The sequence below is a fragment of the Eurypyga helias genome, unplaced genomic scaffold (genome assembly GCF_000690775.1).
Source record: "Eurypyga helias isolate BGI_N326 unplaced genomic scaffold, ASM69077v1 scaffold6229, whole genome shotgun sequence".
In the NCBI taxonomy this organism is placed as follows: domain Eukaryota; kingdom Metazoa; phylum Chordata; class Aves; order Eurypygiformes; family Eurypygidae; genus Eurypyga; species Eurypyga helias.
Window position 1 is genome coordinate 1 of NW_010274263.1, and position 26000 is coordinate 26000.

Here is a 26000-nt window from a genome sequence, read left to right on the forward strand (position 1 = left end):
CCTTCTCCTCAGGGCTGCTCTTAGTTCCTCCTCTGCCCAGCCTGTACTTGTGCTTGGGATTGCCCCAACCCGGGTGCAGGACCTTGTACTTGGCCTTGTTGAACTCCATGAGGTTGGCAGTGGCCCACCTCTCCAGCCTGTCCAGGTCCCTCTGGATGCCATCCCTTCCCTACAGCCTGTCCCGTCCCTCTGGATGCCATCCCTTCCCTCCAGCCTGTCCCCTCCCTCTGGGAGCCCTCCCTTCGATCCCACCTTCCATGTCACTAATGAAGATGTTAAACAGTACTGGTCCCAACACCGACCCCTGAGGAATGCTGCTCATTACTGGTCTCCGCTCAGACATAGAGCCATTGACCACCACTCTCTGAGTGTGGCCATCCAGCCAGTTCCTTATGCACAGCAGTCCATCCATCAAATCCATGCTTCTCCAGTTTAGAGACAAGGATGTCGTGCGGGACAGTGTCAAATATTTCTTCTCCTAATTCTGCCTGATCACATGCTGACTGTTTTCACTTCCAGACAGATTTTCTTGATAATGTGTCATCTGTGTTTGTGTGAAGAAGTGTAAAATGACTAATTCTTTCTACTATTTACATTCATAAAGTAACAATTCTAGTTTTGTTCTTGAAGCAACTGCTAAAAGCCCTTCCATGGAAACACTAGAATGAGACAATTAAATCATCAGTCCTACGTATTTATGTGTTAGCAATGTTATATCCTTTACCAATCAAACCAAAAGTACCTTGGCAAGATTGTCTTTCCTTTGAACTTAAAATTGCTTGCACTATTTTTATACCTGCCAAGGTTTGAAAGCTATAAACAGATTTAAACTCCCCACCTGGAGTACTGTATCCAGCTGTGGAACCCACAACATCGGAAGGATACAGACCGGTTGGAGCGAGTCCAGAGGAGGCCACGAAGATGCTCAGAGGGCTGGAGCACCTCTGCTCTGGGGACAGGCTGAGAGAGTTGGGCTTGGTTAGCCTGGAGAAGAGAAGGCTCTGGGGAGACCTTATAGCACCTTCCAGTACCTGAAGGGGCTACAAGGGGGCTGGGAGAGGACTTTTTACAAGGGCCTGTAGTGACAGGACAAGGGGGAACGGGTTTAAATTGAAAGTGGGGAGGGTTAGATTAGATATCAGGAAGAAGTTCTTCATGGAGAGGGACTGGAACAGGTTGCCCAGAGAAGCTGTGGATGCCCCATCCCTGGAAGTGTTCAAGGCCAGGCTGGATGAGGCTTTGAGCAACCTGGTCTAGTGGAAGGTGTCCCGGCCCATGGCAGGGGGGTTGGAACTAGATGGTCTGTAAGGTCCCTTCCAACCCAAACCATTCTATGATTCTGTGATTTGAGGGTGACATATCCTGGGTTTCTCCATTGTAAAGATCAGCAATAATTACTGAGTATCTAAAAATCCAGTCTGCAAGTCCTAGAAGGTGTTGGGATTTCTCCGAGGTGGTTCATGTGTTGCGGAAGTACCTCTGTTCAAGGTGGGACAAGCAGCCATTTTGTTGGGTATTGGATGTTGGGGTGGCGCTGGTGCATCTCCTGGGCTTATGACAAGTTAGCCGTTGAACCCTCTGATATTCAAAGCCCAGATATGCAGAAATAACTGTTATCAGGTGCTTCTGGTAGGCTGTGTGCTCGCAGGGGCATGAGGAAGCTACCAGGCTGAGGACTGAGGGAGCTTGGTTGATGCGTGGCAGGATGAGCGGCTTGCGACAGCCTGTGAGTTACGTCTGCCCCATGGAGAAGAGGAAGCCTGGCTGGCCAGGGAACAGTATTGCAGAGGAAAATCAAGATCCTGGGGTTTTGTTTTCTTTGCTGGGAAGGCAGAGTGGCTTGGTTCTGCTGGTTTTCCATGCTCTTCACTGCAACACTGCAGTAGTTCTCTTCATAAACACCACCACCACATATTCCAAGGGGTAGCGTATTTGTTAAGACCCCTGTTTGCTTGGGAAGTCTTTGCTTATGGGAAGCAGCAGGCCTGAAGATGTGGGAAGCGCTGGCAGACAAAGAGACAACCTGACATTGCCCCTCTGTGTGTCTGTGCTCCTTGCCCCTGACCATCAGTGATGGAGCTGGCGGGGTTCCTCATGGAGACCCTGCTGGCATCACTTACTTCCCTTTGCCCTCTGGCAGCTGAGTTGGATTGCAGCAAATTATTTTTCTGCTCCTGGAGAAACCCTCCTTTAGAAATACAGCTGTTAAAGAATCCAGTAAATTGCTGTCATAAGCACTTTCATTTCTTGGTTGCCTTTTATCTGGATGAGTTTTGCCTCTTTTCTTGGAATTTTAGTAGAGCATCAAGGATTTCTTTTGCATAGCTATGCAGCACAAATGCATATGGAGTAAATATATCTTGCATATACCATGGTTTCAGATATTCCAGTTCAAATACCTTTTGATTTAGCATTAAGAGGAAACTGATTGCTTTGTCAAATGGACAAGAATTGCTTATTTTCCTGGATAGTCTTCAACACTTGAGAAATTAACATCAGTTTCAGAATTAATGAAGGACAAAGAAATGGTATTTTCTGATTCAAAGAGTTAATTAGAAGTAAAAGCCTGCGGGTATCGGGTCATGGTCCCGTCTTCCCCTTCCCCATTCCAGGAGAATTAGAGGAGAATTTAATAATTGTTTTTAATTTTACAGGCAGCCAGCATCAAGCGTGAAATGACCTTCCCTGCATTTCAACAGGAGGATGTAAAAAGTGACATCAGTCAAAAACTGCCAGACCAACAGTTTCTCCTGTTCACCACAAAGGAGGAAGACTTAAAAACAGCAGAGACCAAAAAACCAAACAGAGCTCATGAGTACGAAAAGGAAAACACTCGTTCTGTTTGTCTTCTGGAACAGAAGCGCAAGGTTGTTTCTTCAAATATCGATGTGCCTCCAGCAAGGTAAGGAGTTGAGTCTTTTGTTGTAAGCTCTTTTTTTTTAAAAAAATGGGATGTTGGAGGCAAGTTTGATAAGTGGTAGTATGAACTCGTAAGACTAACATTCTTGTCCAGGCAGCCCAGAGTCAATCACAGCACCAGTACTTAAGAGATCTGCTAGAAAATTGAAAACACCAGTAGCAGAAACTGAGATGACTTTACAAAAAACAAAAACATGCTGTAACTGAGGTACTCCCAAAAGAGGAAGAGATTGTTGACCCAGCTTCACCCTAATAAGTAATCTTCTAAATTTGACATAGATTCACCTTACCTGCTAGCATTTTGTAATGTTTTTTAAATTACTTTCTACTGTCACACCTGCAGCCATTTATGGGAGTGTGCGGTGGCTTACTCTGCACAGTGAGGATGTAGTATCTTATGTTCTCTTATATTGCTGAATACAGCTGGGTCATAATGTAGACGATGAAATGAATTAGGGGGAAAAAGCGGTGAGGAAAGGCTAATGCAGGGAAATCAGACTGTAAAAAAGGGGGTTTGGCGACTTTGATAGTGCTTTTTAGTTTGTTATCCCTTGAGATTCTGTTGTGAATGCACATAAATGTATGTGTCTGCAGCATTCACATCTGGGCAGTTACACGTTAATGAAAATATAGGGAATTATTTTGAGAAAAAATATATTCTTTATCTGAAACTTGATGTATATCACAGCAAGAAATTCAAGGTTTATTTGTCTATTTTTTTTCCTTCCTACTATTTAAGTGAAATAATACTAAGAGAAGGAGCAACTGAGAATTTCGTACTGGCTAGTGATTAAAAGAGAAGAGGCTTGAAAATACAGAGTCTAGAACCTTGAGCTTTGGGGAAGGACTTCATTGCTTTGAGAGAGAAAGGGAATGACTCCACTGGAAAATGTCATACTGCATTACTGGATGTATTTATTTTATGCTGAACAAACTCACTTGTATCAATGGTGGAAAACTGTCAACAAATCAGGCATTCTGTGTTACAAGTGCTTTTTCTTTTTGTTGTTCATGATTTCGTGTTGGCATCAGTCTATCTGCAAGATTTTCTTCTTAACCTGCCTAGTAAATTCACTTGCACATAATATTCAGTGATATGCCTTCAGCGTTTGTAGTGCTACTTAAAAAATACGTAGTCAAACGGGATATTTCTTCTTGCTTCTTTTACTTGTTTACTTTCTAAAAACCAACATAAGCCAGCAGGTTCTGTCATGTTATCCAAAACAGAATGACTGTTGCTTTCTTCTGGTTCTTACAGATAACACTTTTAAAAACCAAAAAGTTCATGAGAATTTTGACAGGATTAATCAACTCTGTAATGGCTGACTCTCCTCATTCATTTTTATGTGTCTCAAAGCAAATAGGATTATCAGAAAATTGATGTCATCAGGGACCTCAGGAACTCACCCAGTCCAACTGCCTGCTCAACCCATAAGTTAGCATTTCCATTTTACATTTCGGGCAGGTAAAGTACAGTGTTTAAGTGCCTTTTTGTGTGGCTTCATGCAGATAATCCACTTGAAGTAGTCAAGCCCTCTTTGTGTAACTCCAAGATCATTCTTACTTGGAGGAATGGATATTTTTTCCCCAACGAGATGGAAAAGAGGATAAATAAACATCTTTAATGCTTTATTAAGACTAATTGACAGTGGTTGTGAGCATAGGATACTTATGATGATAGGAAATAGGTTTATTTGCAAAGGTGTCTTCTAAAATTGTTCTTTTGTTTCTGTATTTTGTTGGGAACAGATAAATGACCATATTACCTTGGTGCATGTTTTCAGACACGTGGGTTGAACTGCTTGATTAGCAGAAATGGAGGCTGAAGTTGAAAACAAACGTGGAGTCTAAATTCAATAGCATGATAAACATCTTGGTCAGTCTTGCTGCGGTTGTGCGCACGAGCTTAAGTTTCAGTTTTAATCTGAGCTGAATTACTGGGCCATTTGTCCGCAATGGACAGGAAGAGCGCTAAAAACTTCGCCCGGAGGTCTTCCTGAATATTTGTTATTGTAATGGGGGGAATGCCCAGTCTCTCTTCCTCTTCAGCACAGTTTGATCTCAAAGTCACATTCTCTGAGAAGCGACAGTCCAGGCATTTGATGTTCTCCTGCCTCTTTATAAACCCCTTCCAATCTTCTGTAGAGGACTGCGCCATTGGAATTGTGTGTTCCCCAGGGGTGAATTCTTTCTCCCTTTGCTTTCTGGCAGGACTTGCTGGGTCAACTGTCCTGTTCCTTTATGAGAACATCCATCCGCCTTCGCAGATGCGTTGCATCCAATTGTGGAAAGTCATCTTGAATCAATCAGATAATGTTTACAAAAGCGTGGGAGAAATAAGGGTTTTAATATGATCTTCAGCTTCTTATTGCTACATACACCCTCTTGACTTTCAGTAGACGTTCAGCTATTGTTTTGAAGTAGAAAAGTGCTATGGAAATGAAGCTTGTAATCTTAGAAATATGAAAATAGCTTAGCTCAGTCCTGGCATTTCAGGGGATTGGTACTCAGGTGTGCTGAAATTGCAGCAGGTGAAACTGTAGAGCAGGGACAGGCTGGTGGCCATCTCACGTGTGTGTGCAAGAGAAGGGGAGACTAACGGAAAACATAGACGCCTCAGAGTTTTGTTCTTCAGTGATACCTGGAGAGAAGGGGTAGATCCGTACTAATTAACAACCCAGCAGTTGCTCACTTGCCTGTAGCCTGGAAGGTGTGCATTTAGGTGGTTCTGTTGTTGCATTTGGAGCAAGGATGTGAACTGGTGTCTCTGGTGTACGAAGGAGGTATCTTAACCATCAAAGTCCTGACATGTCCAAGGCGCTTCATAGGGCAGCTCTTCAAAGTGATAGCGTCAGGCTAAATGTAGCAGATGTGAAATAAATACTTTATTACGTGCAGGATAATTTTAATACCAAAATTAAATTTTTAAGTTGATTATTTACATTGTTTTATTTCATCTTGTGTAAATACAGCAGACCTTTCTCTGAGTTACGTGCTGTATTGCAGGTGTCTTTTGGATTGAAATAGGAGGCGGTCATGGTGTGTTCTTACTGATTGTTTAGGAATGCAGAAATGAAATGAGAGGTTAGCAGCATTAAGTCTTTCCCTTTTGAGATTTTTTTTTTTTCATTTGGTCATTTTGAACAAAACTTACAAGATTTAAATAGTCCTCCTACTTCTGAAGCTGAGATGAACGTAAATGAAACTGTTCAGCTTGAGTAGATGAACTATAATAAGAAAATATGAATTCCTTACTTTCCCTTTAAAGTTCAAATTTATCAGCAGTTTTGACACATAAAGGACTGCTCTCTTGGAGAAAGGGGTCTGACCACTCGACGATGAACTGCAATTATCTCTGAGAAATGAGATGTTATCTGTACAGCAGAGGAGAATACACTTTAGGTTGACCTCCAGTTCAGACGTGAGGGATCAAACACAGCCCACAATCCCAAGATCTGAGTAGTAGAAGGTCATTTTCTTAAAAAAAATAAAAATAAAGAGTGGTGTCACTGAGGGGCTAAACGCCTTGCCGTGTGGGAAGGAGCAAATGCCGGTCTACCAGTGTTTTGGGCAGCTACGTCTGTAGAGGTCACATGCAATCGAAGATGATGTCCCCAGTAGGCAGCGGTGTAGAAGTTAACACAGACATCTTGCTCATTTGTATTTTCATGGTTTCTTGCCGAAATCCACACTTCCTCCAAATCAAGTCAACAAGAAAGATGAGAAAAAGCCTGGGCTGCGGTTACGGTGGTTGTGAGGGTGTGAGTCTTGGTGTAGGACCCCAGTGCAGGTCAGGCACACAGGGAATGGCTTCTGCCCCTCGGAGAATGGGGATAGAAGGGTGAGTGATGGAAAGCAAGGGATGAAGTTTCCTTTTTTGAGTAAAATGTGAGAATAAATGTCTGGAAATGGTGATGGGGTTAAAGGTCCTTTTTTAGACAGAAGTGTTTTGACCAGCTGTATCTGGAAACTCTTCAAAACTTGCCTACATTAGTGTCGCAAGAGGTGTCCTTTCTGCTGTCCCAGAAAGGAGTAACTAGAAACATCCAACAGGTTAAGAGAATTAAAGAAGGAACTAGGTAGGCATCTCCCCCACCCCTCTGATGAGTGAGAGTGTTTGAATAGTTTTGCTTTTGTTAAATTTTGCTCTATGACCTCAAAATACTGTGAAATTTGTATTAACCCCTTGCCACATCATTCTCCTTTTCCCCAGTCCTCCTGTACCCTATCTTCCCTGAAAAAAGAAAGAGATAAAAACTTTCTAACTGCCTAACTTTTTCTACATTAAATTTGTGCTCTTAAAGGACAAGCCAAAGCTTAACCTCAACTGCTTAAGCACTTCCTATAGTGTGAAAATAGCTGTTGTGCAATAAAACCTTCTGGTTCCTGTGCTTTTCTGGTTCACTGCTATTAAGCAGTCATGTTTGTCACTACATTAATATATTGGACTCGCCTGTCTTCTGTTTATATATATATAAGAAGTTGCTCAATTACTGCGAAGTTAATTTTTATTCTATAATTTAATAAAAGAATATGTGAAATTAAATGTCTCGAGGAATTCTCTCCCTTGTTGCCCCTTTAGGTCCTTGTAGAATAGCTGTAGAAACCTGGGGTAAAATGAATTGCAGCCGTGTTCTCTGACCATCAGTACAAAGCAGCGCTATGGGCAGTGCTTCATTTTCATCCTTTAAATGATTTTCTTGCCTGGTCTCTCCAGGAATATAGCTCTGGGCAGCCTTCTGATTACCGAGTATGTTGTTGATCTGTAAGGCCTGCTGGGCATGATTGATTATGCGCCATGCATTTCAGTGGAAACATTTGCATATTTTTGTAGCCAAAACTTTCCAGGAGCCTGACTCCAAAAGATCAAAAGCAGTATCTGCTGAACTATGATACCCTCTCTAGGAGCACTTCCCAGGCTACTTGCGGAGGGAAGAACTGGACGATCAAGTTGTGGTTTTCTGTGTACCTGGAGATGTTGTTTATTCAGAGATTGTCTTCTGTGATTCTTCTGCATCTCTTTTAGAAAGCGCCTCTGTTCTTTTTGAGGGAGCTCCTTTCCTGTATCCCTCATGATTTCGGGTTAATGGGTTGATGGGGCAACTTCAGAGGGAATCAACTATTTCTTGGCTGCTGAGGCTTTTCAGTCAGATGGGGGAAAACAAAAGCTGGAGAAACCAGACTGTACTTCAGATGTACTGACTACTTCTGCAAGCTTCTGAGCTCTCTGGCTTTCCTTCTCGCCCAAAAGCACCTCATTGTGGTGTGAGGTTTTCTTCAGTTTATTTAACCATCCTCTAGACTGAGGGCTCCCTTTTCTTAAGTTTAATTTTCTGTGCATCCATGCCAGTTAAACTTTGAAAACTTTTTTTTTTTCCCATGTAATGAGAATTACTCCCAGAGTCATTCCCATGTTTCAGGGTTTCTGTAAAAATGTTGTTATTTGGCAATATCATCTCATTAAAAGCAGCTTCTCCAAATATCCACAGCAGCTAGTTGTTGAAGTAGTAAATTGTTGCATTGTTTTTGCTAGACTTCTTTAGTGAAATTTGTGTGCAGCTTGATTGGATTTCACCCAAGCAGTCATTAGAGCTTGATTATGTTTAATATTGATGGTAAACTGCTCGTCATGGTCTGCTGCAAAAAGGTGTGGTGCCTTCTAGGATCTGTTAACCGGAAAAAGAGGCTTATCTAAAGAGCAATAAGAGAATCAGTCTGTTAGCACTTTTTGAAGTAAAAAAGCTTTATATTTCTTGATGCTGTTTTCTAATACTAGATTTTCTTTGCGTTCTAGAAATACGCATGTGTGCTGTATATGTGCTTTAAGCTCTAGATGCCTTTGATCTGCGGTGCAGCAGAAGCTTCTTTGTAAAGTGTAGATTAAATTGCAAATGAAAACTTCGCAGGTAGCTACTGCAGAGCCAAAGCAGAACTCCAGAAGTCACCTTGCTTGTTTAACTGGAATGTCGTCGTCCAGATTACTTGCCTGGGTGCGCATAGTGTTTGTTGCCGTGATTGCTTAACCAGCTTCTCGTGATGCTGAGACAGATCAGGGTGTCTGTGATGGCTCGCATGCTGTTGGAACCTCGCCTTTCAAGTGGTGACATGGATCAAGTCTGGGGAGTGCTGGGGACAGAGGAACAGAGGACACGCTCAGAAGAGTGTCCCATTCAAAGAGTGGCTGGACATAGGGCTGGTTGAGCTGCTTCTAAATAAGATGGGATTTCATAGCCGGGTGGTACAGAGAAGCTGTGGATGCCCCATCCCTGGAAGTGTTCAAGGCCAGGCTGGATGAGGCTTTGAGCAACCTGGTCTAGTGGAAGGTGTCCCTGCCCATGGCAGGGGGGTTGGAACTAGATGGTCTTTAAGGTCCCTTCCAACCCAAACCATTCTATGATTCTGTGTCTTGGGCATTAGTGTTAAGAAGTCCCTACTGCCAGAGCACTGCAGTGATATTCTAGATAGGATCATTTGTTGAGAAAGGTGTAACATCCCCTGCTGTGGAAAATACTACTCTGAAAGTGTACATAATGTATCTTTTTATTTTTCAGTGGACTTCTGTCAGTTACCCCATTTCTCTCCTTTGTGTTGTGTTGTGTGTGGATCAGAGAGTTTTGAGTTTCTCGTACTTAACTGTTTTACAGACATCCCCACAACCATCGGGCTCAACCAGTTGCAGCTTGTAGAGGAACCAGTTATGTGACTAGCAGAATTTATTCTTTCACCACCAGTCTTAGATACGCTGGTTGGCCTACCCAGCAGGATTTTGCCAACATAATATTGTTATTAAAGCGTGAATTTTGGATGAGTTTAGATTACTCTTGAGGTATTTTTTCCCAGTAGTGTTCAGAGCAGAGGGAATATTAATCTCATGAGTAAAGCAAAGTGTATTTTCTGTTCTTTACTCATAATGCTCTGCATTTGATAGTGATTTTCGTACAGTTTGGTATAATGGCAACTACTCGTGGTTGTGATCTTTGAGCCTGGTTTCTTGTACTTAATCCTGTGAGAGTAGAATGTGATTTGAGAGTGACAGACCTGGCAAGAGTAAGGATGAAGCTTACTTCTCATGAGGAAGTGGCTTTCTGTTTGGTGGGGCTTTTTGTAGCAACTGGTCATCACACGGACCTTCATTGTTCTGGTTTTCCATAATTTTCAACATTCACCCTGTCTTCTGATGTACGCAGTAGTATTAGTATTAGGAAATTCTAACACCAGCTGGTGACTTTAGTCACCGGGATTTTTGGCCAGTCTTATTGTTAATTTTTTTTTAATCTATCGACTTGAAATGGCATTCCCAGGGAGTAAATGTGGTAATGCTAAGTTGCCATACTGTGTGACATTTGAGTCTGTGTTATTTTGGGTAATTAATATTTCCAAACAAAGACTTTTGCTTGTGCATGTATACATACATACATACATACATACATATATATATATCATAGAATCACAGAAGGGTTTGGGTTGGAAGGGCCTTTAAAGACCATCTAGTTCCAACCCCCCTGCCATGGGCAGGGACACCTTCCACTAGACCAGGGTGCTCAAAGCCTCATCCAGCCTGGCCTTGAACACTTCCAGGGATGGGGCATCCACAGCTTTTCTGGGCAACCTGTTCCAGTGCCTCCCCACCCTCTCCATGAAGAATTTCTTCCTGATATCTAATCTAAACCTCCCCACTGTCAAGTTAAACCCATTACCCCTTGTCCTGTCACTACAGGCCCTTGTAAAAAGTCCCCCCCAGCTTCCTTGTAGCCCCTTCAGGTACTGGAAGGCTGCAATAAGGTCTCCCTGGTCTATATACACACACACACACATATAAATAAGTTTCCCATTTCTCTAGGAAATCCCATATTCTATGGATTTGTGAGAAAGATTGTCTTCATCTGTAGAACTACTTCTCTTTAAAATCTTCTACTTATAGCCAAGACAAAAGGCTAAATGATTTTATCTGTGTGATATAAGCTGCCAGCGGACAATGATCTTATTACCAAGCAAATTTCAATGAATTCCTCTAATGTGGCATAGAGGAAAACTGTGTCCTTCATGTGCGGCGACCATTAGGCGCTGGTTCGTGAAGAGCTGCATTCAGTCAGCGTTGCTGCTTTATCTGTTAGCCATCCCTGTGAATGCACGGCTTGTTCTCAGCTCTTCAGTTCCCTTAAAAAATGGAGTGTAATTTCAAAACACTCTTCAGCAGCAGGCGATATTCAATAAGAGTAATTTATTTGTGGTTTGTGTTAGCTGTGGCACAAAAAAAAAATCCTCTTGAAATGCCATCTGTGCTGAGAAAAAGAAAAAAAAGTCAATGGGTACATGGTTGATAACTTGTGTATCTGTGAAACGTGCAAGAATGGGCTACCGTGTATATGGCTACAGAGACGACGTACACCATGGCTACGTTCATAGCTACAGTTTTATTTAACTGCTGCAAATTTAAAACATGCAGGTTTATGCAGTGGTATTTGACATTGTATCATTGAGGTCAGGAAAGACATGAAGCTTGCCTTTCTGAGGGAAGTTGTATCACTGATTGTAAAATATTTTTAGAAGTTTCTGTTTTAGCTCCTTTAGCATCATCTCCATGAAAACATTAATTTTACACTTTTATTTTAAAAAAAGGGGGTAGAAAGTGTGAATTTTCTCCATTTATAGTAGTATGCTTGCATTGTGCATACAAGGGTTTTTCAGTGCTTTGCTTGTATCCCTAAGAACTACAGTACAATAAAAAAAAATAGGGTTAGATGAGTTTCATGTGGTACGTAAAGTGTATAATTGGTTTGTACAGATGAAAGACTATTTTTAAGGTGCCTATTATTAATTTCTATAAGAAAGATTTTTCTAATCTCCACGATATGACGGTTTATATGCATCAGATACCTGTTTTACCTATTAGTACTTCAGTTTTTGTGACAACAGGAGCGTTGTCAGAGGCTGGAACACTTAAATCACTTTGAAATATCAATATCTACATTAGGATATGTACATAAATTAGATTTTTCTGACAGGTTATTTTTCTTTGAAGCAGAACCCTCTTGTGGTTTTAGTAATCTGCATGGTTTAAAATAAACTCCATCTTTTGCATTTTTACTCCCTGATGATTTTGGGAAAGTAGTGGAACAGAAGTGTTGTTAGATATACAAGGTTTGCATGAAGCAGCTGCGGTTTTTGTTAAGTTGCTAGTCTTTCCCAATAAAAGATCCTTGGACTTTGTTACTGAACCAGCACTCGGTGGCATTGTATTGCACGGGATATGTACGTGATCAGCAGCGTGGCTTGTGATCCCTGAGGAGAGCCTGGTTCCATACCTGGCTGAATGGCTGCGTTTTGGGAGCTTGAAAGTGCTAACCTGTTGGGTTTGATGTATTTGTAATACATACTGAATGACTGGTTCACAGTTGTCTCAAGCCAGCAATAAAAAATGGGGCTTTTTAAGTGTGCCAGTCCAGGTCAGTACGTAAGGGGTTTGTGATTTCGCACGGCTCTGTATTTAAAATTCTGCTACTGGAATTCCCGCAGGTGACGTGACACTGTGTCTGCCAAGTAGCCTGGGGCTGTCTGTGCTTGGTACCCAGTGAACAGAACAGAGGCCGTAGCATCTTCAGAAGGCCAGGAGCAAGCTGTGTGTGAACCACAAACTGCTATTAGTGGTACCAGCAGAAAAAGTACATCCCAAAGTACCTTGCCTTTCCATCCATAGAGTAAAGGATGAAATGAGACATTTTGCCAAAACTATGTAACGTTTCCAAGCAAATGTGTGTTTACACTGTGTATAGAACCAATATTTAGAAACATAATTTCATTCTCATTTGGGGATAAAACATTCACAGTTAGCAATTGTGTATGTGAAATGGTTTGTTTGATAACCACGTCTTCAAAATAGCCTCCTTAGGGGGAACTGAGAGGAAAAAGTAAACAACAACATTACCAGCATACAGTAGCAGTGTGTTTCTTGTTTTACAATTATACATTGTACTAATTTCTGTGTATGTGAGAGTTGTTCCTCCCTCTCTCCAGGAGCATAAGCTCACATGTGGCTGGACACTTGAGCTGTGCTGTCCTGCGTAAATAGTTGTCCCCTGCAGCATCAGCGTGGGCGTACGCACTGAGGCTACTAGTGTGCTGACACATGGATGGTTTTAGTAATAGCACCATTCCAGATGGTAAATGGAGTCAGTAGCCAATTGGTGCTTTTAACATAAGTTATTCTTATATCACAGTTCTGTTGCTCCTCATTTGATTTGGTTTGTTACCCATAACTTAATGTCTTGGCTGTTTTTTTGAGGGAAGAAGAGGGTGATAATTCCACCACCAGCAGAGATACTGTCATTATGGTCTGCTTTATAACAAAGTAAAGCCTGTGTTTAGGCTTTCTGTTTCCTGCTTTCCCCAGGAAAACCTGTATTAAAATACTTGAAGTCTTTTCCTTAATTTTGTATACGAAGGACATTCTTCCTCCCATACTGTGCTCCCAAACTTAAGCTCCCTGCTGTGTCTGCTTTTCCTCTTTGTCTCAATTTGGATCATCGCTTTTCTTTTCACTGTGAATGTCCCATTTGTTCCTCCCTTGAAGCTGAGGCAGGCAGTGAAGTAAGGTTTATAAAAAGGCATTTAGGATTTTCCCATACGTGATGGCTTGGTGTGAGGAGATTCTTTACCTGGCTGGGTGAGGAGGGAGAAGATGAGGAAGAGGATGTGCTGGGCATATTTTGGTATTTCTTTCTCATGAAAAGTGTCTGTGAAAAAAGGTTTGATACCACTTCCTTACAAGTCAGTGCTGATGATTTAGAGTCTTTTGGTTCCTTTTTCCTAACTGCTTAACTCCTGAGAACTGCATCCTGAAGTCATGGCTCTTGTTTTGTTTGTGTCCTCTTGATTAAATTATTTGGCCTTTTCTCTTCCCTTCCCTTTCCTCTCCTCTCTAAATCGGCGACAGTGGGGCTGTTAGTGTGGGATGTGCTCATGCTATCTCTTGCCTCTCAATGGTACTTACTTTATTTTCCAGAATTGTGGTTGCTCTTATAGGGTTCACCGAGCCTTTGACTCCAAGATCATAGATGTGTAATTGTCATACTAGGTGCAGAGTAGATGTTAAATATTATTCACTTACTTTATTTTCCAGAATCGTGGTTGCTCTTACAGGGTTCACCGAACCTTTGACTCCAAGATCACAGATGTGTAATTCTCATACTAAGTGCAGAGTAGATGTTAAATATTATTTTAAATGTATATAAACATACATATATATAATCAAAGAGTAAGCATGCATGTGTTTGTGTGATATGCTTGTGCATTCATCTCTACTGATATTTAACCATTATCAAAGAGTAAGCATGTGTTTGTGTGATATACTTGTGAATTCATCTCTACTGATATTTAACCATTCTAAACTAGTGTTTCTATTTCTAGTACCTAGCTATAGTACTTGTAGATCACTGGAATAATAACAACAGCAATAGTAAAAATCTAATCAATGTTGAAAGCCTTTTAAAACATGTCGAATGAAAAGGCTTGTGGTTATACTTATTTATGTTTTGTGGTATATATTTAGTGATGATGTTGGCAGAAATTCAAAGTATTACAAAGGAAGATACATTACTATCTCAACCTAATCCCTGAAGCAAATACTTGCAGGGGAATGCAGCAATTCTGTCATTTTATTATGTTTTGATCTGAGTAAGAAGCAGGAGAGAAAATCTGCATTGAATGTATAATATGGGTCTTACTGAAATAAACTAGATACGTACTAGACTTATAATAAATCATTAACATTAAAGCAGTACAAAACCAAGCTTTTACATCTTAATTTAAGACATAATGTGTAACATTAATAAACATGGCTTGTATTTGTCCCGCAGATAGAAGCTTTGAATTACATTATGCAGCAAATGTTCTTTGTTATCTTTGGGGTTTTTTTTCTTGAGATTTTTTTTTTTTGGCAACTTGTTGTGCAGACATCCAAACTGTTCACAGTATTAATTGAGTTTGCCTGTCATTATTATGGCAGAGGAATTGGAGAGGCAGAATATCTGCGGTGGGGAGTTTGGATTTATAAGCCAGGGAAAAACGTAGTTGCTGTGGAAGAAACCATGAGGGGTCAGTAGATATCCCATGTCCCAGTGCTGCCCTGCACGGCTGAGGTGTCCTTCTGCGGGACATGGATTGATTGAGATCTTGGCAGCTGCTGTCCCACAGTGTCATGGTTGCAGCTGAGCCTCCGCAGTTGTAGATGCTGTCCTCATTCCGAGATGGAGAGGACTGCTCAGGTACAGCCGAGGAGACCCTGTCTCCCAGCTGGTTTTTATTGTGTGTGTCTGGTTAAGTACAACCCTCATAAAGGAGCTCTGATTCATCAGTCCTTCGGTGCTGTCTGTGCCTTTGAAGTACTGTTGGCTCTGTCATTACTTGCCTCTGTGCTCCTAGAAGTATGGCTTATTTACCTGCTACCAAATACATCAGAAATGGGAAATAAAAAAGATAACGTTTTTAGTCAGACTTCAAAACAGAAAACGTCTCCTCCTGCCCATCTCTACATTGAGGGGCAAATATTAAGCCATTCTACGTGTGTTGTGCTTTTCTTAAGTACTTTTTTTAAATTAAATCTTGTCCAAGCTAAATGTATCCCTTGATGTCATGGGAACTTAAAAGCATCTGGCCTAGATTGCCCTCCTTTTAAAATCTCCTGTTGACTCACTGTGCTATACAGCCTCCCACTTACCCATCTATCGCTGCCTATTCTCTTCCTCCTACTTGTTCTCCCCGTGCTGTTCCTTCTCTGGGTATGCCTCTGCTCTAACCATCCCTTCAAAACACCAGCGACTCTCCACACCTCACCTTCTTTCCAATACTTCACATTTTCCACAGTTGGGCTTCTAAAACCTTCCCTTCAGTTCCAATGAGGAATACGTTTCTTCCTCTCCAAAAGATGCACTTCCAAATACTCTGAAATGACTCCCTCCTCATGCTTATATGTTGCATTCTGTAAGCAGTGTTTATAGAATTAAACAATGCTGAATTAAGGAATGAGATGGTTAAAAGCTCCTATTCTCATATTGTGCACTGAGTGTATTTTCATGCCTGGGAAATACCCAGGAAACTTTTGCCTGCCCTACCATGTTGGGAAGGAAGACTCCTGGGAGCAGTGCAAGCTCACGGAGGGAAGAAGTAGCTGGGAGAAAGCAAATCTGGAGAAGCCAATCATCATTATTTTCACTATTTTTGTGAAGTTATCAACATTTATTATCTAAGCTGATTATATGTAGTTTTTGTTTGGGGACTGTAGAGGAAACAATGAACAACAGACTCAAGTTCAACATCTGCTTTGCTTGGTGGTTTCTTCTTTTCTGTGATCTAGCCAAAAGTAACAAACTTTCATAAGCAATGGCAGATGTGTAAACATGCTCGGATATGTTTCTATACAACACTAAATCACCAACAGGGTAATTAAAATCTGCTGAGTAACGCCTGTGGTGAGGCCACAAACATGCATATTTTTATGTAAGCAGTGACTGACAAATTGTTACTGATTTCTGTAAACAGTACAGCCTATAGAAAACATCTGCCGTTTTGAAGAAGCTTATCTTTCTAGTTTAAAAAACAACAACAAACAGAATACTGCCCAAAACTCCAAACAAAACCAACCAACCGAAAAAAACCTCAAACCAAAAACCCACAAGCCAAGTGGAAGATAAGACAACAAAAAGCCTGGAGAAGAACCATTATGGCTAATTTCCTCTCGTCATAAAACCAGTTTTGTGAGTATATATTGCCAAATCTAATGCGTTGTTTTCAGTTTACACTATACTTGAGTCCAAAACGTGCATAGTTATCTCTGTACTGTTACAGGAGCTCATTCTTCTGGTTCTGCACAAACCTGAGTGGGTACCTGTTACGGAATCTTATGCTTTACGGGGTTGAGGACACCTTGATTCCTCCCTGCCTACAAAACCAAGCCCTTTTTAGACAATCAGAAAGTTTTGTTCATTACCCAGTAGGGCAGCTACCTCTAGAGGGCAGGAGCTGGAGATGGCATGAGCAGTGCCCAGCTGCACACGCAATGGGCTGCTCTTGCAGTATAGCTCTGCTGAAGCAAATTGGCTCTGCTACCATGTGTCTCCCCTAATTGATTTAAATGAAAACAAGGTCTGACCATCATCTGCAGTAGCTATCATGCATAAAAAATGTTGTGGGATTTATAAAAGACATTGCAGGAAGCTACACTCTGATTGGTAAAGATTTATTTAGTTTCTTGAAACATCTGTGTATGTATGTAGATAGAGTAAAAATTTATGTTGGAGTTTATCTCGATGGGAAAATTGGGTGTGCTGTCATTACCTCAGAGCCTCGTCTTGTTGATTGAGAGAATTGCTGCTGTTTTAGTGGAAAATATTTGAACAGATTTTTAACAACCTTAAACTCGTACCATGTTCTGTTTTAAAAATATGCTGCTTTCCCGAGCTCTATCTTTCAGAAGCTGCATGACTACATGCTTTATTTCTGGTGTATTGCCAGATTTTCCATATCATCATCTATGCCAAGTAATTGCTCACTTATTACACTGGTAGCTTAAACACTGTTGCCTCAGAGATGTGTTTTCTAAAACACATATGATAGATATTGGTATATTTGGATTTATAGCACTGGACAATGAAAAAGACAGGTGGAAGGTCCTCCACAGGTCATGTAGATCTTCACTTGCCCTCCCAGAAATACCTGTTGTATATATCCTTTTTGATAAATGTTTGTCTAATCTGTTCTTAAAAGTTGGTGCCTATTGACAGGTCATCATTCAGAAGGGCAGTCAGTTCCAGGGTTTAAATATTTTTACTGCTAGAATTTTTTCCTATTAAAGCCAAAACCTTCCTCGTTGCTTTTTACATCCATTGCTGCTTCCCTGTATCCTAGTGAGCCTGGAGAACAGTATACCTCCCTTTTTTTTTATTTTCCCCTGCATCATTTTACACAGTGGGAGACAGTCTCTTTTTGGTGAGTGGAAGGGACACCTTTTTTCTGATTACTATTTAATACAGGTTGCATGAATGAAGTTGAAAATAACCATTCCATGGGTTAATATCCCATTTCATGGAGGCACAAATGTTCAGGGTCTGGCCTTTTGCTGAGGGCAAGGAATTGAGGCAACCTCCTGGTAACTGGGGGTCCGGTTGGGGAAGGGAAGAGGATGGGATGGGACTGAAACCAGTCAGCAGAGACATGCAGTGGGCAGAAACCCTTGAGCACATCACAGGCAGGAACTGAAGATGCCTGTGGCTTCTGTGTTGCTCATGAGGAATTTGTGCTTCGTGCCCTTTAAGCATCATCTGTGGTTTTATTTTTCCTCTTCTGCCTCTGTTTTCCAATTTTAACATAGAGGGTAGAATAGCAGTGAGGGAGATGAGAGCAGCTCCACAGCTGGTGAAGCTGAGTACCTATGTGAGGTCAGGGAGTAGAATAACCGGGTGAGACTGCTGCCATTTTCCCGTGGTAACAGAAGTAACAGGTTCTGAAAACCAAATCCAGCATTTGTTTTCTGGGAAAGTGAGCGTAATATTTTCCACATCCATGCATTGTATGGGCTCAGCGTTGGACCCGACCCAATCTGCTGTAGTTCATGCGTGGCTGGAAGCCCAGAAATGCCACTTCTGTCCACTGAAGGATGGCACTAAAACTAGTTTAGAGAAGGTGTATCTGTTTTTCACTTGTAAAAGCAGTAGTCTTAACGCCACTGCTAGCTCTGCAGTTTAAACTGAGTTGTCTCTTTTTAATAATGCTTAACATACTTGAGCTGCTCCCTCCTTCCCTCTGTGCTCCCCAAAATGTACATAGGCTCCCGACAGCAGAGTGCTGCTGGGGGTAGGGAGGCTTGGTTTGAGGATTTGGGGCTGTAAATGTGGTTTATTTACAGCAGGTGTAAAGCAGACGCATTGTTTCACGCTCTAAAGGAGCGGGCAGGTTGGCAACTGTCCATCTGCGTGGCTCTGAAACCTGATTGCTGTTTGTTTGAGTAGCGATGCACTAGGTAGGTTTTGACAAGCTCCAGACTGCAAAACAGTGGTGACAAGGCATTCAATTTGTATATGTGCATACCTGTGTAGTATATATAAAGTGTATGTATATATCTGTAGAGCCTTAAGAATGTGACTTCGAAGTGTCTGTGGTTTAGATGCGTCTCAGAGGCCATGTTTATTTTCCCTTCTCCTCCCAAGGATGCTGTAATGTTTTCTGTGGGAACTGGGTTGAAGTTAGACCTGGGGATGGTTGAACAGATGACGCTCTGTTAAAAGTGAACGACCACTTCCTATGGAGTATTTTCAGGTGTGTCATCCAGTTAAAATCCATGGCATCCAAAAATTAATCACTCTGAGAACGGCTACTTTGCCAACCACACTTGATATGAATGGGTTCCCATGTACTTTCCCTTGTCCGTGTGTGCGCACTGTTACGTACTTAGGTACTGCAGTGCATCTTATTAGTGTGCCGTGTAACTTAGAAGAGAAGATGCTTTCTGCTTTATATCTGAACTTCATGTGTGCAAAGGGAGGGGACAGTTTGGTTTGGGGGAAAAAAAAAAAGACTACTCAGATGGTGATACCTTCAAAATTTATCATCTACTTCATTGTGTGCGGGATAGCAACTGTGCTGACAATAAAAATATAATGCTTAGTACAGCATTTTATGTTCTAAAATAACAGAGAACAGTAAGCAAAACCACTTTAAAAAAAGTTCCAGAAGTGATACAGCAGGAGGAAGTGGCTGCCTAGTGAGGCAGGGGCTGTACCAGGATTAGAAGCTGTATTTCCTCACTGCCAGCTCTGTCCTCCTCCTGACTCTCAACAGCAAGCTTCTTTTTCTAACTTTTATGTTCCATTTATGCTTCCCATCTGAGTTCCCTTGTTCAAAATCCTGCCTCAAGGTCCAGTTGAAAAATAGGGAAAAACCTCTGATCCAAACTCAAAGACAAAAATCCCTTCTACTCTATATAAAAGCTTACACCACCTCTTATAAATAAAACCTGTCTCGTTCCTGCCTTGTATGCCTAATAACCTTAAAAACCCCCAAAAGCACATGGTTTCACATGTCTTCTTAATGTTATTTATTTATTTAAAACCTTTAACCTTTGGGTGATTAACTAAAGCGGGGCTTTTGAAGGTGCTGAGCACCAGGGCTTGCTCTTGCCCAGGACATTTTGCAGGGTTTTTTTGTATCTAATCCTATGAAGAGCTTAGCCTCTGTGATACCAATCCATATATCTCACCCCAAATATAAAAGTGAATAGCAGAAGGGTATGTTTTTCAGAAACACATGTTCATGAGTTTCATGGTCTCTAAAGCTCAGGCCACAGAAATGAGCTGGGTGACTCCTCTGCTGCTAGAACGTGGGGAGTTCAAGGGATCTCTACTGTGTTTTCAGCAGTTACACACTTACCAACCTAAGCCTCATGAAGAATTAATAAAAATGGGAGTTCAGCTCCCCAGTCGCTCCTGCTCTTGTGGAAAACATCAAGGGAAGCAGACTCCATATAACTCTTAGCTCCAGTGATTAATTACATCTAGTTTTTTTGCTTTCCATTAAATAAAAATTAACAAAGGAGGTGCCTGTGGACACTGATAATCTGTAGAGTCTAATGGTGGTTGTAGAAGAGGTTACAGCTGCCAGAGCCTATTTCAGCTGTCCAAGTTAGCCCTGCCTGGGGTAACTGCAGTGCATTACAGAAATGAGGGGCAAGAACCCTGCTGGGGGACAATCCGGGGTCATCTCCGCAGAGCTGACACTGCATATCCTCCTTGCATCCTCGTGGGAGGAAGGAGGGAGCTCAGACTTCACTCGGTTTCTTCAAACACATTTATTCTCGATGGGGTCTTTAAGACAGTAAGTCACATTTAGCCATTACTGGTTTTATATGCACATAAAACTTCTTAGTCTAACGTATGGCAAAAAGTGGTTTGTTTTTGTAGATGCAGAGCTCAAACTGCCAGACAGATTTAGCTAAAATGCCCCAGATAAACAACCTGCTCGTCCCTCTGGGTCAAACCCAAACTCACAAATGTTGGGGCCAAAGTGCATTTGTTTGAGAGTGGTTTTAGAGGAGCTTAAAAAGGCAGAAAACCTCAAGGTAAACTCTGAGATGAGTTTGTGATCCACAAACAATTGTTACCAATCACCTTTTAAGTGAATTGTGGTTCTAGGAGTGTTTTCCATGGGGAGTAGGCAATATCTGGGGAGGAGTGGGCAGTGCCTGCAGTGAGCGATCCAGCTTAGCCATGCAGCTGTTACGCCCAGTTGGACAAAACCCTGAAAGATGCTGAGACACTAGCCCCCCCCCCAAATCTTCCTTAAAAATTAGCATAACCGATTTGGACGCAGGAATTTATTTGGAAGCGGCTTTGGAAGGTGATTGCAAGGCCTGCCATGCGGCTTCTCGCTGGTCACTCTGTCCTGCCAGCCACGGCCTGAGGCGTGGGGGCACCGGAGGTCCAGGGGCAATGCGGGTGGTTGGGTAGTTGGAGCTAAATGAAGGGCTAGGGAATGGGCCTCGCATCATGTATGTTCTTTTTCTCTTACTGTGGGTCCTTAAGGAGAGAGATTTAAGAGAGGAGGTGAATTTTTTCATAAAGCTATGTATGGGCAATAGACATTTGTTCAGCCTGGAGAAGAGAGGGCTCCGGGGAGACCTTATAGCACCTTCCAGTACCTGAAGGGGCTACAAGGAAGCTGGGGGGGACTTTTTACAAGGGCCTGTAGTGACAGGACAAGGGGGAATGGGTTTAAATTGAAAGTGAGGAGGTTTAGATTGGATATCAGGAAGAAATTCTTCATGGAGAGGGTGGTGAGGCACTGGAACAGGTTGCCCAGAGAAGCTGTGGATGCCCCATCCCTGGAAGTGTTCAAGGCCAGGCTGGATGTGGCTTTGAGCAACCTGGTCTAGTGGAAGGTGTCCCTGCCCATGGCAGGGGGGTTGGAACTAGATGATCTTTAAGGTCCCTTCCAACCCAAACCATTCTATGATTCTATGATTTTTGTGCATCGGGCTGTTTATCATCAGTTTTCAAAACTCTTAGTTTCTCATCTTTCAGCTTCTTCAGATCTTTGTTTGCTACAGTTCCAGTTGTGAGACATCTGCAAATTTGGTCACACTTTAAATGTCCACCAAAGAAGCCTCTAAGAGAATGCTTCGTAGAGAATGTTTTTTAGGTTAATTTTCTGAGAAATAGCTCCTGGGGTTTTATAAAATGGGCTATATGGTGTGTGTGCCTGTTCTATAAGTACATGTAAATAATTGAAACAGTACTACAGGCAATACGAATCAATCACGGTCACAGTGGTAGAGCATCGGTAGTTCCTACACCTTATATTGCCAGCCTCTCGTAGTGCTTCACTTTTGTTCAGTGAGGCTCCCAACTACGCATCTTATCGCAGGGATTGAGTAGCATGAAAATATTTAAAAGGCTCTAATCTCAGGCTGATAAACTCTGGTTTCTTGTTGTGCATAGTGGAAACCTCTGCGTTCCAAGAAAACTAAATTGGGTTTGAATGTGGTGTTCTGCTGTTGGTCGAAGGGAGCAGACCTAAGTACATGATTATGCAAGTGCGTGGTTCAAAATCGTGTGTCATGACCCATGCGATGATCTGAAGTAACGCCTTGCTGTCCTGCAGTTCTTGTCTGCTGGGTATCTAGCAGCAAGTAGTAGATGAGGTTTGAAGTCATGGGGCTTCACAGAACAAAGCATTGCCATATCTTAATGACACTGGAAAATCTGTGTTTAACCAAAGTAAACCTTTCTTTTTACAGTGGATGTTAGGGACAGGAGGAGCTTAGAAGAGCAGAGTTAGCATTCTCCTGATGATGCCAGTGCTATTTATCGTTAGCTGGAGAATAAGTAGTTTTAGACGAGACAGTAGCTTGGCTCTATTTTAATTTTTTTTTTCTTTCTCTTTTTCTTCATTGTTTTTTAAATAATGATTAGGGCTGTGCTTTGGTAAATTGGTAACTTTCCCTATTTAACCAGGCCAGCACAAGACCTGGACTGATTGTCTTTCTTCTTTTTTATTAGTAATATCTTATGAAGCCTCACTGGCACATACTGTACAAGCAGAGAAATCAAGTAGCTGGTGAGGAATCATTACTTTGTTTTCTGTGCATGTAGTCCTCTCTTTGCCAGTTATCCATCTGTGTTGTCAAACTCCAATTACTTCTGACCAGCTTAGCTCTTGAAATCTTTCTGGTTATTTCATCTAGAAGTTCCTGTATTGCTTATTCTCCATGTACTTCCCCTGTGCCAAGCTCCATGCTTCCTGATTTGTTCCACGGGTCTTCGTATCTTCCCTGAAGGACCGCTTCTGCGCAATGTAGCACCATAGATTGACCACCTCCATCGGTTTTCGGGCATGTACTTTGTTCTGCAGCTGGTCATGGTGCACCTGCCCATCTTGCATCTTACGGTTTAGATCCCTACCTGAGAGAAACTGGCAGTGGTTCTTGGCTCTGATCTGGTGTTATGCAGATCAAATAAATGTAAATTAATACATACTATTATAAAAAAGGCACATAAGCAAGTCTTGCATGCAATTGTGGTACTTCTGTGAGGTTTTTAATCCATCCTTTCAAAGTAGTGAAGAAGTTCAGCTTGCTGTCTCTCTATATCTCTCTCTCTGTGTAGTAGTAGTGACATTGAAACAATTCCCAGAGAGGATATGCTTTATATTACATTGATCTTTCAGAATAATCTTTACAGAATTAGATTATTTCTAAAAAATCATTAATAATAAGTAATCAAAGTGCACCTATCACTTCGACTATCCAAGTGGGAATCATTCTGCGCATCTTTTGAAAGCAGCAGAAATACAAATATTTTATTTCAATAGAGTTTTTCCATACTCTAACTCTTCATTTACATATTTTCTGCTCGGAGAGGCTTATCAAGCATCAAACACTGAAATTGTGCACCATTACTCACTAAATTGGATTAAATCTTTTTGCTGCTGTGTGCACATGGAAAGAAGATTGGGAAAAGCTTAGGTAAAAAGTTTGTTTTTCTTCTAAATTACAAATCTAAAATTACTTTTTTAAGTGGAAGTGTTACTGGTGTGTTTTGTTAGCATCTTCTGGGGCAGTGCAATAGTATAGAGATGAAACGATCTGTTGTTTCATCTAAACTTTCTGCTTAGCCTTTGTCCAGATGGATTCGAAGCATCCCATTTTGGGGGAGAGAAGAGAGAAGTTCAAGCTGTTTGACATTATGAGAAGAGTAAATATTGAAGGTTAAGTATGTATCCTCAAACTGTGGTAGAATGAAACCACAGATTTTGGATGTGGGTGATAATTGCCAAAGACTTTGATGCTAAGATGGGAGATTTCCAAACAGTACTTCATAATACAAGGTCTGTTTACAAGATTCGAAGCCTGCACTTGGATCAGAAGGGATGTTTTGGCTTGTTTTCCTTCTTATTTTCTGAAATCTTGAGCATATCGCTGTGCAAATGTTTACATGAGAAGGCTAGTCAGGATTGCTCACAGTGGAAGGAGATTGACAGATGAGCCACAGCATTGGTACGGGCATTGCTTTACTCCATCCTGTGTTTGCACGAGTCCCACGGAAATTCTCCCCTCTGAGGGGATCAAGCCATGCCTTACTGTGCTCTCCTGGGCTATGAAGAACTACTGGTTCACTTGCTGCTCGCCACAGGGACTTTGAACTGCTCCATGAGTAGCTTCGGTGGGAGGTGCACGCAGTCTCTTGCTTTGGACTTGGTGTTCTGCAGTAGTGCGTGCCTGTGCAATCCCACTGCTAAAGTATGGTTGTTTTGATGCTGGATTGGGTTTGCAGGGCAAGGTTTTGCTAGAGGGGGAGGATACAGGGGTGGCTCCTGTGAGAAGCTGCCATAAGCTTCCCCAATGTCTGATAAAGCCAATGCCAGCCAGCTCCAAGGTGGCCCTGCCACTGGCCAACGCTGAGCCCATCAGCGATGGTGGTAGTGCCTCTGGGATAACATGTTTAAGAAGGGTGGAGAAAACTGAGAGTAGTTTTTTTTTTTTTTTTAGCAGCAGAGAAAGAGCAAGATGTGAGAGAGAACTTTGCAGACACCAAGGCCAGCGGAGAAGGAGGGGGAGGAGATACCTCAGGTGCCAGAGCAGAGATTGCCTGTCAGCCCGAGGTGCAGCCCATGGTGAGGCCGGCTGTGCCCCTGCAGCCATGGAGGGTCATGGGGGAGCAGACACCCACCTGCAGCCCAGGGAATGACCCCATGCTGGACCAGGGGGATGCCTGAAGAAAGCTGTGACCCTCTGGGTAGCCCACACTAGAGCAGGCTCCTGGCAGGACCTGTGGCCCCATGGAGAGAGGAGCCCAGGCTGGAGCAGGTTTGCTGGCAGGACTTGTGATGCCAGGGGGTACCCATGCTGGAGCAGGCTGCTCCTGAAGGACTGCACGCCATGGGAGGTACCCAGGCTGGAGCAGTTCCTGAAAAACTGCAGCCCATGGGAAGGACTCATCTGAGAGAAGTTAGTGGAGGGCTGTCTCCTGTGGGAGGGACCCCACGCTGGAGGGAGGGAAGAATGTGAGGAATCCACCCCCTGAGGAGGAAGAAGCGAAGAGGCAAGAAGTGATGGACTGACCACAACCCCCATTCCTGCCCTCCTGCATTGCTTGGGGGAGGAGGTGGAGGAAAGTGATAGTGGAGTTGAGCCCAGGAAGAAGGGAGGGAAGGCGGGGAAGGTGTTTTTAGATTTTGGTTTAGTTCTCTTTTACTCTGATTTGATTGGTGATAAATTAAATTAATTTTCTTTCCCCCAACCTGAGTCTTTTTCTCCCACGAGGATAATGATCTCTCCCTGTCCCGATCCTGAGCCGTGAGCCTTTTGTTACATTCTCTCCCCGCTGCCCCGCTGAGGAGGGCAGTGATAGAGCACCTTAGTGGGCACCGGGCATGCAGCCAGGGTCGACCCACCACGGATGCACTTATTCTTCTCTGGGCATATGTATTTTAGTTTTCTTAATCTCATATCTGAAAATATATTTGGAACTTCTGTTAGTTTGAAATCATGAGGCTTTCTGCTAATTCATGGAAGAATTACTCTGCGATTCAGTGAG

At 42.3% G+C, this 26000-nt stretch overlaps 1 protein-coding gene across 1 annotated transcript in view; it reads left to right on the forward strand.

The window, feature by feature from the left end:
- Positions 1 to 2675: 2675 nt before the first annotated feature.
- ZNF704 (zinc finger protein 704) overlaps positions 2676 to 26000 on the forward strand; it is a 74637-nt gene continuing 51312 nt past the window's right edge. Inside the window, exon 1 of the mRNA XM_010159772.1 lies at positions 2676 to 2902. Within this exon, the coding sequence (XP_010158074.1) occupies positions 2676 to 2902 (227 nt within the window). The remainder of the gene's footprint in view (positions 2903 to 26000) is intronic.